Source organism: Doryrhamphus excisus, linkage group LG12 (genome assembly GCF_037039965.1).
Source record: "Doryrhamphus excisus strain RoL-2023G ecotype Guam linkage group LG12, RoL_Dexc_Guam_v1.1, whole genome shotgun sequence".
NCBI lineage: Eukaryota > Metazoa > Chordata > Actinopteri > Syngnathiformes > Syngnathidae > Doryrhamphus > Doryrhamphus excisus.
Window position 1 is genome coordinate 18618010 of NC_136368.1, and position 12940 is coordinate 18630949.

General features: G+C 42.9%; 1 protein-coding gene across 1 annotated transcript in view; it reads right to left on the reverse strand.

The window, feature by feature from the left end:
• Window positions 1-2759: 2759 nt before the first annotated feature.
• galnt13 (polypeptide N-acetylgalactosaminyltransferase 13) overlaps window positions 2760-12940 on the reverse strand; it is a 34005-nt gene continuing 23824 nt past the window's right edge. Inside the window, exons 14-15 of the mRNA XM_078795160.1 lie at window positions 9735-9955; window positions 2760-2908 (exon numbers count right to left, since the gene is read on the reverse strand). Coding sequence (XP_078651286.1) covers window positions 9770-9955 — 186 coding nt within the window. The 3' untranslated portion in view covers window positions 2760-2908; window positions 9735-9769. The remainder of the gene's footprint in view (window positions 2909-9734; window positions 9956-12940) is intronic.

The following is a 12940-nucleotide window of genomic DNA, read 5'->3' on the forward strand; positions in this document are numbered from 1 at the left end:
ATGAAACTTTTACGGCACCTGGATAGTATCAGTGAAGCGTAGTTAAGGAAAAAAAATACTGATAACATAAAATTAATATTAATATTTATTGTAATATTTCCTGTATGATTCCAATAACTTGTAACATTTTCTTACGCATTCTTTAGGGCAGAAACTAGAGGTGAGGCGTTGTTTTTATCCGGCTTTGTAGTACCAGTGGGCTGCACGGCACGAAAAAGTGGTTAGCGTGCAGACCTCACAGCTAGGAGACCAGGGTTCAATTCCACCCTCGGCCATCTCTGTGTGGAGTTTGCATGTTCTCCCCGTGGGTTTTCTCCGGGTACTCCGGTTTCCTCCCACATTCCAAAAACATGCTAGGTTAATTAGCGACTCCAAATTGTCCATAGTTATGAATGTGAGTGAATGAATGAATGTAGTACCAGTACCAGTTGTGCTTCACAAACTGGGTTGTGTGGGGCGTGCCCGTTTCTCTTTCTCAGCATGTCGCCAATATATATTGTATGCAAAATTATTATCAGGCTGACATGCCTTTCAAGTTTTGTTTTTTTTTTCATCTTCATGACTGACGTTGTAGGTGTAATAATTACATTTGTGTGGGCGGGGGGGCCCTCAAAATAATTAAAAGCAGTCAGGTAGTCCAGTGGCAGGCAGCTACTTTGCTGTTGCAAATGTTCAAGGTTGTGGGTAGCTGACAGAATGTTGACTTTTTAATTAAAGTCTGGTCTTCAGGGGAGCTTGTAAGACTCAGCTCCACGATATGTTCCAAAAGGTTTTACAGTGAATCTCCTAGCAACAACTAGCTTTATATGTCAGTCATCAGTTGCTATGGGAAATACTTACCCAGGGACTTTAAAACCATCCATCCATCCATTTTCTATACTGCTTGTCCTAACTATGGTTGCAATCCAATCCCAGTTGACTTTGGGAGAGAGGTAGTGTACACCCTAGACTGGTCGCTAGCCAATCGCAGGGCATACTTTAAAGCCAAAATTATAAAACTTAGTAGGTCCCCATTTGTGGGGGTTACATTCAAAGACCATCCGCAAATAATCAATTGAGACGACCGTAAAACTGTCGATTTTTGACACTATAATAAAGCTTGCTTCTACTCATTCAGAACCATCCTGCTAGTTTGACGTTGACGTTCTCCTCGGATCAACATTTACAATAAAAGTTCATTAATTTTCTATGGCTTATCCTCACGAGGGTCGCGGGGGTGCTGGAGCCTATCCCAGCTGTCTTCGGGCCAATCACAAAGCACATATAGACAAACAACCATTCACACTCACATTGGACAATTTGGCGTTGCATTAAAAAACATTAACCTAGCATGTTTTTGGAATGTGGGAGGAAACCGGAGTACCCGGAGAAAATTCACGCATGCACGGGGAGAACATGCAAACTCCACACAGAGATGGCCGAGGGTGGAATTGAACCCTGGTCTCCTAGCTGTGAGGTAACCTGCGCGCTAACCACACGACCGCCGTGCAGCCCTACAAAAAAAGTTCATTCATTCATTCATTTTATACCCCTTATCTTCACGAGGGTCGCGGGGGGTGCTGGAGATATCCCAGCTGTCTTCGAGCGAGAGGCGGGGTAGAACACGGGGAGAACATGCAAACTCCATACAAAGATGGCCAAGGGTGGGGAAAGACAAAATAAGAAGCCAAAAAGTTACCACTTCCACACAAAATAGGAGGAAACTCATTCATTCATTCATTCATTCATCTTCTTCTACTTATCCTCACGCAGGTCGCGAGGGTGCTGGAGCCTATCCCAGCTGTCTTCAGGCGAGAGGCGGGGGTACACCCTGGACTGGTGGCCAGCCAATCACAGGGCACATATAGACAAACAACCATTCACACTCACATTCATACCTATGGACAATTTGGAGTCGCCAATTAACCTAGCATGTTTTTGGAATGTGGGAGGAAACCGGAGTACCCGGAGAAAACCCACGCATGCACGGGGAGAACATGCAAACTCCACACAGAGATGGCCGAAGGTGGAATTGAACCTGAGTCTCCTAGCTGTGAGGTAACCTGCACGCTAACCACTCGACCACCGTGCAGCCCCACATTGTTATAATTATTAGGTTAAATTCGGCACCAGAACCCTCCTTGTCTTTCTTCAATCGCATTTTCACGCATGCTACAAAAGTAAGCTAACAAGCTAAATGCATAGAAGCACAATTCAGGTTTTAGCCCTATAGAGTATATAAGGTGTGACAGGACTGACTAGGACCGCAAGAATCTGCCCGGTCGCAAATGCTGACTCGCAAATATGTGTTGATTCACTGTATCTTGAATTTAAAAAATAAATAAACATTTTCTCATGAGCAGATTTCTTTTAATCGTCAAATATTGACATTGACATCTGCCTTCAATATCAATAAAATCCCTGTCACTTAACTGTAAGTCACTTTATATGAAAGGGAGATGAGTTTTTGAGGATGGTACCAAGACACCAGTGAACTCATCACCTCATAGATTCAAATGAAGATGCTCATTTGATGAAGTGGGTGATCTTTGTAGCAAAGTGTTTGTACAGCTCGCAGCTGGCCAGCACAGTGTGAGGAACATCGTTAATTGCCAGTGCTGCAGATCATTATGCAGCCTGAAGGGCATCTTCTCTTGAACCTGAAATGAGCTGTAAAAGGACAAGCGTCCGCAGTGCACGATATCCAGGTGCTAAAAGGTTCTCTTTGTACGATGGTGGAGGTGATGTGGTGATCGGAGCAACCTAATGAAGAACCAGGATCAGGGGATCAGACACTTAGGGTCATGTTGCGCAGCAACCACTGCTGGGAGCGGCTCCCGTTGCAGCCCCTCTTGGTGGGGACCATCTTGTCCTCTTCCAAAGCCGTGTCCAAACACTGGTTGGTGTTCACATGCAGCAAGGTAAGTCTCTGGAGAAACAGGAAAACAGACAGTCATCGATCCATCCATTTGTTTGCTACCTATTCAGGGTCATGGGGAGCTGCAGACAATCCCAGGTGACTTTGGGCAAGAAACAGGGTCCACATAAGTCTCTTTCACACTATTTGTAAAAAGGTGTGAGTTCCCTGACTTTTTACCACCATTTTTCGGTATCAACAGTACTGATACGGTATCATGGGATAATCCATCCATCTGTCCACATTCGGGTCGTGGGTGAGCTGGAGCCTATCCCAGCTGCTTTAATGATAATAGATTGTCCTTGAACTTAAATAAAACTAAAATCATGCAGCAGAAAGGACACGCACCAGCAAATACAAATAGACGGTGTAGACATTGAAAGGGTGAAGGAAAATAAATTTCTGTGGATCATAATAAATGAAAATATGATCTGGAAACCTCATATTACAAATATACAACATAAGGTGGCCAGAAATATTTCAATATTGAACAAAACAAAATTTGTTCTCAATCACAAATCACTCCACACTATCTACCATATCTTACTTATTGTGTAGAAATATGGGCTAATAACTATAAAAGCAATCTTCACTCGCTAAATGTACTGCAAAAAAAAGGCCAGTAAGGATAATTCAAAATGCAGCATACAGAAAATATACTCCTTATTTCTAAAATCACAAATACATATATATTAAAAAAAGTATATCGAATATCAACTCCAAATAATAAAGCTCTGATATACTCAAATGTTTGAGTTTTTGAACTCGAAAAAAATGTAGCAACTGATTGCCTCACTTTTTTTGGAGTTCTGCTAACTTATTCGGGTTAAGCAAAATTTGTTCTCAATCAGAAATCACTCCACACTCTTTATTGCTCTCTGGTTCTACCATATCTTACTTATTGTGTGGAAATATGGGCTAATAACTATAAAAGCAATCTTCACTCGCTAAATGTACTGCAAAAAAAGGCCAGTCAGGATAATTCAAAATGCTGCATACAGCATATACATATACTCAAATGTTTGCGTTTATGAACTCGAAAAAAATGTAGCTGATTGCCTCACTTTTTTTGAGTTCTAACTTATTCGGGTTTACAATGTGTGGTTATCGTTTTGTGTGAAAGGCACAGCCAACTAAATGCAATATCTACTAGTATGACTCTGATACGGTAGTTTTGCAGAATTTCTGTGTGAAAAGTAGCTACAGGTAACGATTCATACCTGATTATTAAAAAACAGTCCAACGTTCACTGCAACTTTGCTCTGAAGAGTTGAATCCACAAGTCTTAAACTTAATATTATTGATTTCCCATATTTCCCAACACATATACTACGTACAGTACAGTACAGTACATTCCATGCCAATGTCTGGCCCTGAGCTTGTTATTACTCACAAGCTGGAGCGAATACAAAAAAAGACAACCAACAAACAAACAGAAGCGAAGGATGGTCTGGTCGAAGAAAAGGCAAAAAAAAAAAAAAACACAGCATGCGCAAGCGCTCACAAAAATGAAGACCTCACTGGCAGAGATGTGGTTATTGTTACGCTTAATTTGTTTTCTGCTGAATGCAGACCAGGCAGTTTAGTTCAGGTTCATACACGGTCTATCCATTGTTAAAAAGGATTCACTTTGTGACACCCTTCCTTTACATGAATGCACTTCAATGATTTGGAGTTATCACAATACATTTACGGGCTGCATGGCGGACTAGTGGTTAGCATGCAGGCCTCACAGCTAAGAGACCAGGGTTCAATTCCACCCTCGGCCATCTCTGTGTGGAGTTTGCATGTTCTCCCCGTGCATGCGTGGGTTTTCTCCGGGTACTCCGGTTTCCTCCCACATTCCAAAAACATGCTAGGTTAATTAGCGACTCCAAATTGTCCATAGGTATGAATGTGAGTGTGAATGGTTGTTTGTCTATATGTGCCCTGTGATTGGCTGGCCACCAGTTCAGGGTGTACCCCGCCTCTCGCCTGAAGACAGCTGGGATAGGCTCCAGCACCCCCACGACCCTCGTGAGGATAAGCAGTAGAAAATGAATGAATGAACTATGTTGGATAATACGAATGCAAACATGACTATAGGGGTGCTATTTCATGTATACACACAAACACACACACAGCTGGGATAGGCTCCAGCACCCCCACCACCCTCGTGAGGATAAGCAGTAGAAAATGAATGAATGAACTATGTTGGATAATACGAATGCAAACACGACTATAGGGGTGATATTTCATGTATACACACAAACACACACAGAGCTGGGATAGGCTCCAGCACCCCCACGACCCTCGTGAGGAAAAGCGGTACAAAATGAATGAATGAACTATGTTGAATAATACCAATGCAAACGTGACTATAGGGGTGCTATTTCATGTATACACACAAACACACAGCTGGGATAGGCTCCAGCACCCCAATGACCCTCGTGAGGATAAGCAGTAGAAAATGAATGAATGAACTATGTTGGATAATACCAATGCAAACGTGACTATAGGGGTGGTATTTCATGTATACACACACACAGCTGGGATAGGCTCCAGCACCCCTGCGACCATAGTATGGAACTATTTACGCATCACAGTTGCTTTGGCATATTTGAATGAATGCACCTTGTGCATTTTTCTTCCTGACTATGTATTTTGAATAGCAACAGTAGCAAGAATCCTTTGTGTTTACCAGAGTCGATTAATTCTGTCCTGCCAGTAAAGATGCGGCACAAAAAAGTACAAACTTGTACTACGTATGTTTGTGCTTCCAGGAAGTATGAGCATACACAAGCAGTCATACCTTTCATCATGAACCTGGCATGACAGAGCTCTCTAGAAAACCTATGTGTTCAAACAGAGGAACAACAAAGAGAGCAGGTGCTGTACATCACACACATGACTTATAACCCCCCACAGAAAAAATAAAAAATAAAAAGAAGACAAGTGCTCGGTAGTGCAAAAGACCTCCATCAAGGTTGAATTGTTAACACATTCAGGTAATTAGTTTTAGCAGTCAAAAGCATGCGCTGAGACAGTGGATGCATGACACCAGGATATTAAAAGGCTTTTTTTCCCGAAACATACTTCTATGTTCATCTATGTCAGTGTTTATCCAATTTGGTCAGGATATGCAAAGGTAAATATTCATTCATTCATTTTCTACCGCTTATCCTCACAAACGTACAGGTACACCCTGGACTGGTGGCCAGCCAATCACAGGGCACATATAGACAAACAACCATTCACACTCACATTCATACCTATGGATAATTTGGAGTCGCTAATTAACCTAGCATGTTTTTGGAATGTGGGAGGAAACCGGAGTACCTGGAGAAAACCCACGCATGCACCGGGGAGAACATGCAAACTCCATACAAAGATGGCCAAGGGTGGGGAAAGACAAAATAAGAAGCTAAAAAATGACCACTTCCACACAAAATAGGAGGAGAACTCATTCATTCATTCATTTTCTACCGCTTATCCTCACGAGGGTCGCAGGGGTGCTGGAGCCTATCCCAGCTGTCTTCGGGCGAGAGGCGGGGTACACCATGGACTGGTGGCCAGCCAATCACAGGGCACATATAGACAAACAACCATTCACACTCACATTCATACATATGGACAATTTGGAGTCGCCAATTAACCTAGCATGTTTTTGGAATGTGGGAGGAAACCGGAGTACCCGGAGAAAACCCACGCGTGCACGGGGAAAACATGCAAACTCCATACAAAGATGGCCAAGGGTGGGGAAAGACAAAATAAGAAACTAAAAAATGACCACTTCCACACAAAATAGGAGGAGAACTCATTCATTCATTTTCTACCGCTTATCCTCACGAGGGTCGCAGGGGTGCTGGAGCCTATCCCAGCTGTCTTCGGGCGAGAGGCGGGGTACACCATGGACTGGTGGCCAGCCAATCACAGGGCACATATAGACAAACAACCATTCACACTCACATTCATACCTATGGACAATTTGGAGTCGCTAATTAACCTAGCATGTTTTTGGAATGTGGGAGGAAACCGGAGTACCCAGAGAAAACCCACGCATGCACGGGGAGAACATGCAAACTCCACACAGAGATAACTGAGGTTGGAATTGAATTCAGGTCTCCTGGCTGTGAGGTCTGTGCGCTAACCACTAGTCCATCGTGCAGGCAAAATATAAATATATTGAATGAAAAGAATGCCTACATCAAGCAAATCATAACTATCGTCAACATTTTATTAGTAACATTCAAACTTTTAAACACTATTTAATTATGGAGTGGGCCGATATAAAATGAGGTGGAGGCTGCAACATAGCCCCCTCGCCACACTTTGGATATTCCACTTTGTGGAATAATGGCGAGTATCCTAGAGATGAGAGACTGGAAAGAAAAAGGTTCTGGCTTTCGTCGGGAAAAAAATCGAAATATGAGAAGTATGGAGGTCCTGTCCTTTGCTCATAATTATTTTATGTCTCCTCTTGGGAAGATAAAACTCTCATCTCAGCCTTTCCACGAAACCAAACAGTGTCTTCGGAGCAAGCCGCCAAGCGTGTGCACAGCTGAGACCCTCTAATTAAATGAGGACGGGTTCTGACCGTAAGCTCCGGCTGACAAAACAATATCCTCCGTCACCCAGGCAGCTAACAGGACTTGCTGAAAAGGCTTCCTGTGTAACGTTGTGCTTGTCTCGACTTTAGAAAGAGCCGCACTGCTTTGAGGGGAATACAAAAAAAAACGACCAGTAGCTTTGTCTCTTGGCGGCGTCGACCAACAGCCTCATTTGTTTCTAATGGTTCCCTGATCCTGTGTACAAGCTCTCCCGCTTGTGCTGGCTATGCTACAAGGAACTCGGAGTGAAAAGCAATTCAGGCCATCTAACAGCAGGTCACTTCACGACTGCAACTCTGACACACACGAGCAGCCATGGGAGCTTCTTACCCAATTTACCCAGCCCGGACACAAAAACCCAGGAAGCAAAATTGCTCTTTCCATCATCATCTTTTTTTTTTTTATTTATTTTTTTTTTTTTTAAACGGCACAACAAAACATAATTCACACTCCCTGAGTAAACAGAACTGGATAGACACCTGGTTGGAAAAACAAAAAAAAGCTGGGGCCAACGCTGCATGTAAATGAGCGGTCGGAATGCTGCTGATAATTGGGATTCATTGGTTTTATAACATGTGCATGGCGTACAGTGTACACAGCTGCTGTGGGCCAATAGAGGAGTGTCCTGAAGGGCCAGGTCCACAAAAGGCATGGTTCAAAATGAAGGATCACTTCAAAAGAACTTGTAAACAATGGCAAGCTCGTTTCAATCAGCACTGCACACACACACACACACACACACACACACACACACACACACACAATAATAATGAGCTAAAAATAAACACATCCTCCTTCATTGCAGGCATCGCTCACTCGCAGGCAGTCCAGGGGACAGCAAGTGAATTTTCAACATTAAATATTTATGATGGAAAACAAATGTCAAATGAGATCTAATTTGGCATGAAGACCAACAAAAGGTCTTATTTGTAGCGTCGTACAAGGTGAACCATCTCAATGGGACATCTGTCATCGCTTGATGGGCCTTCGCCCCTGAAAGGTCATCAGTATAGGCTACTTAACACTTCCTAAAACTATTTATTCTGACTAATATCAACGGCAACACAACAGGCTCGGCATTTATCTGAGGCCTGTACTATGAAGTAAGTTTGAAATATATAGTTTTTTACCATTGAAGATAAGACATAAGTGGTACTACAAAGCCGGATAAAAACTTCATTAGTCAAGTCAGGATATTCTATTCTTGTCATGAGCAGATGACCAACTACCAGTGACACTGTGATACTTTGTTTGTTGTACAAGTCTGATCACGGCTGCACGGTGGTCTAGTGGTTAGCGCGCAGACCTCACAGCTAGGAGACCAGGGTTCAATTCCACCCTCGGCCATCTCTGTGTGGAGTTTGCATGTTCTCCCCGTGCATGCGTGGGTTTTCTCCGGGTACTCTGGTTTCCTCCCACATTCCAAAAACATGCTAGGTTAATATATAGACAAACAACCATTCACACTCACACAATTTCATTTATTTTCTACCGCTTTTCCTCACGAGGGTCGCGGGGGTGCTGGAGCCTATCCCAGCTGTTTTCGGGCGAGAGGCGGGGTACACCCTGGACTGGTGGCCAGCCAATCACAGGGCACATATAGACAAACAACCATTCACACTCACATTCATACCTATGGACAATTTGGAGTCGCTAATTAACCTAGCATGTTTTAGCACCTAGCACACAAAGATGGCCGAGTTGCCAATTAATTAATTTTTGGAATGTGGGAGGAAACCGGAGTACCCGGAGAAAACCCACACATGCACGAGGAGAACATGTAAACTCCACACAGAGATGGCGGAGGGTGGAATTGAACCCTGCGCGCTAACCACTCGACCACCGTGCCGCCTCCTATAGACAATTTGGAGTCGCCAATTAACTTAGCATGTTTTTGGAATGTGGGAGGAAACCGGAGTACCTGGACATGCAAACTCCACAAATAGATGGCCGAGGGTGGAATTGAACTCAGGTCTCCTAGCTGTGAGGCCCGAGCGCTAACCACTCTTCACCGTGCAGCCATTTTTACAACATGTTCATTATTTTTATAGTAACTCCAGGTCAAAATGTGAATCGTTGCATGGTCACATTCAGGCACACTCCCACTTTCGGAACCTCGGCAGTTGAGTATACAGACCTCCATATCCATCCTAATCTTCTGTCCCGCTTGTCCTCATTCTGGTTGCATTCATTTCAAAACTTCTACGCTAATCTACTCTACTATGTCTGATTTCTACAACGCTGCTCACCTCAGACTCGAGAAGCCTCCAGACCAGACTGCAGCTTAGAGGAAATAGTCGGTGGGGCTGTAGTAGAGGCGCCTAGCTACCTCCACCCGTGTGTAGTTGTGCAGGATCCAGGACTGAACTGAACTGTTGTTACAGTACTCCACAGTGGGTCCGAAGGTGCCGTCCTTGAGACGGCTGATGGTCAGACATGACTGGGTGGAAATGTGCCGAAAGGTGTGCTTCTGTGGCGGGTAATAAGGAAGGGAAGAGTGTTACGGTTGGGATTATTTTCACACTAAATAATACATGGATACTTCACTGAGCCTTGGGGTTAATCTTATCTCAGCAAATTAAACCGAAGATGGATATTTTTTTTAAATTGGTAATTAGGTTATGTCTGATTTGTTAGAAACTTATGAATAAAACACAAACGTCCTACTTTCTTATATAAACATGCAAATTACCATAAACCTCACTCATCAACCAAAAATGTACTACATTTAGATATTTTAATAGCTTTCTAGGTAAAGAACATAAATGTCACACTCATATGTTAATGTGTGTTATTTATGGCGCTGTACACTCTTTAGGGGGTTAATTGAAAAGATTGGTGTGTCACCTGAAATGATATTTGGAAATGATTATATGCGCTGAACTGCTGGATGAAATTCTTGCATTAGCTGTGGATGCTCTTTAGAAACTACTGACCTCAAGGAATGAGGCAATGCCACCTTCATATAAGCGAGCAGCTCCGGGGGGAAATCATTTGATGCCTTATTACTCGGGTTATATTCAGAGACGTCATTGATGGTAAAGAAAGAGACAGAGGGGCAGGAAGCTGTTTTTTCGTGGCATTTAGCTTGTCTGTGTCATCAACTGCTCATGTACTCGACACTACTTCTGTGTCTTTTCTTTTTCAATACCGTCCTTCCTTTACCCGTTCTCTGTTTTTGCTTTACAGTATATGTGGACGATATAATAGAAGTGAAATACTGATACATTTAAACTTGTTTACCACAGCGTTAGGTTCCCAAAATAACCCGCAATGATTCAAATCCACGAAGTCGGCCACTGTGATTCTTTACCATCATTATATATGTTTTAAGGCTGTGAAACCTCTCACCATACATTTGATGTGCTTTTCTTAAACTAGTATTAACATGTCCTCACATTTCCCTCTCAAAGTTCAACTTTTGTTTGAATTTTAATGATCAACCTCCTCTGACATGCCTCGGCTGTAGCGTTTTTATATCCTTGTTAAATCAAAGGTTTATTTATATAGCACCTTACAACATCCTAATGGTGCCCAAGGTGGTTCACAAGAGTAAAAACAAGTTAGAGAAAACTAAGAACAAGATAAGATTAAATAAGATAAACACCAAAACAACACTAAAAAAACACTAAAACACTAAAAAAAACACTAAAAACAAACTGTTTTACTGTTTTACTCCTCCTCATAGTCCTACATGAACCAAAGACTCATTTACAGTATTCCATAATGGCACCTGAGCAATCATAGATCATATCATAGAACTATGATTGCTCGTAAACAGGAAACGCAGCAATGGCGGATGAAGGAAATTGCCGATAGTCTACAGCCAATCAGAATGCACAACACGATTAGCGGGTTCCTTTAGCCAATCAGGACTGCTGTGGCTGTCTACCCATGCTGAGAACTGGACATGTCTGGTGTGTGTATACAACACCCTCTACTGATAGCAGTAGTAAATACGTACAATAACAGCGCACCAATAGGTTGCTCTAATACACCACAAGTACGCAGAGCACAGCTTGGCACTGACTAATCTAAAATATAAAGAAATAATAAAATGGCAGGTGTGCTCACCTATGTAAGATACTGTTTCAGTGCACTCTAGGATCCTTTATTGGGGCATTATGACTTGAAATATGAACCTTCTCGATTGAAAATCCAGATTTCTCGATTTGTAAACCCTTGCAAAAGGGACCTGAGTCTGATCTGCACTTGCAAGTGGGTCACATCCAAGCTTTTCCATCTGCCCTAACGCAGACATCCACTCTAAGTTTGTCAATTACCAAAAGCCCAAATGCTTTAAGTCCTGGTTATGGTTGAATGCGCATCTGCTGGAGCCTGGAACCATTTAGATGACATTAGCAGCACTTAGTCTACCAAGTTATTCAAGTGGTCGGGAGCGGAACCATCATGATATTCCAGATTTGGAATGTAATATGTCTGCTGGTGGTTGAGTGACAGCAGGAGGCAGAACGCTTTAGGGTCCTCCTCATTATCCTTTCTCCATGCAGAGGCATTACCCTTCATACTATTTTCACAGTCCGGAAGAGATGTAGATTTTTTTTTCATGGTTAAAACCTCAAAATTGAAGAACCTTCTTGATCTAATTTAAATGCAACTGTTCTTCAGAGGTGGAATCTCATTGATTAAGCTTTCTTGAGGGAACCCCACTGTCTGAGAAATGTGCCCATGGGAACTTCACTCCTTTGGTGTGAGGGAAGCTGGAGCAAAATGTTTCTATTTTCCTCATTCTCCACAGTCTGCAGGATTCCAAATCAAAGAACAGGTTTTCCCAATGATCTCGACAACGCAAGGGATGGCATCATAGACTGAGGCTGTTCTGTTGGTTCAGTCAACGAGCTCGTGGTTGAAGAATAATATGACATTAGCTCGAGGAAGACAGAGCTCAATTTCCAATAATCTGACAAAGAAACAGGAGTTCAAAACAGAGAGATTCTCCCATTCAATAATGCATGTCAAGAAGTTCCTCAGATGTCTGGTTGGATCAATCAAACTTCTCTTGGGAACCATGCTCTCTCCTGTATGCATATAGAGGTATTTACACTGTGCCTGAAATGCATGTCATTTAGACAGCACTCCTGGAGAGGTTGAAAACTAGTTTACACACTCTTCATGGACTTGGCACGCAAGATCTGCACCGGCGCAAAATGGCACGACATATTGAAACTGAAGTCAATTACGAACGGCATAGTACGCATTGTTCCCACTAGTATGCATGAGACACTCTTTGATACGCACTGCTTGTACTCAGGAGTTCACAAATTTCCAACATTTCGAAACTGTGCACAGTTTACGCATACGTCACACCTTTTTATGACCAATTTATGCCAGGAGTCCACTGGGCCGGTGCCAGTTGGTGCCAGTTTGCGGCAATGCAATTTGCTGTGGCGTCTAGTGTCGCACCGATAAGGTGCCTAGTGGCTCAAACTGCCTC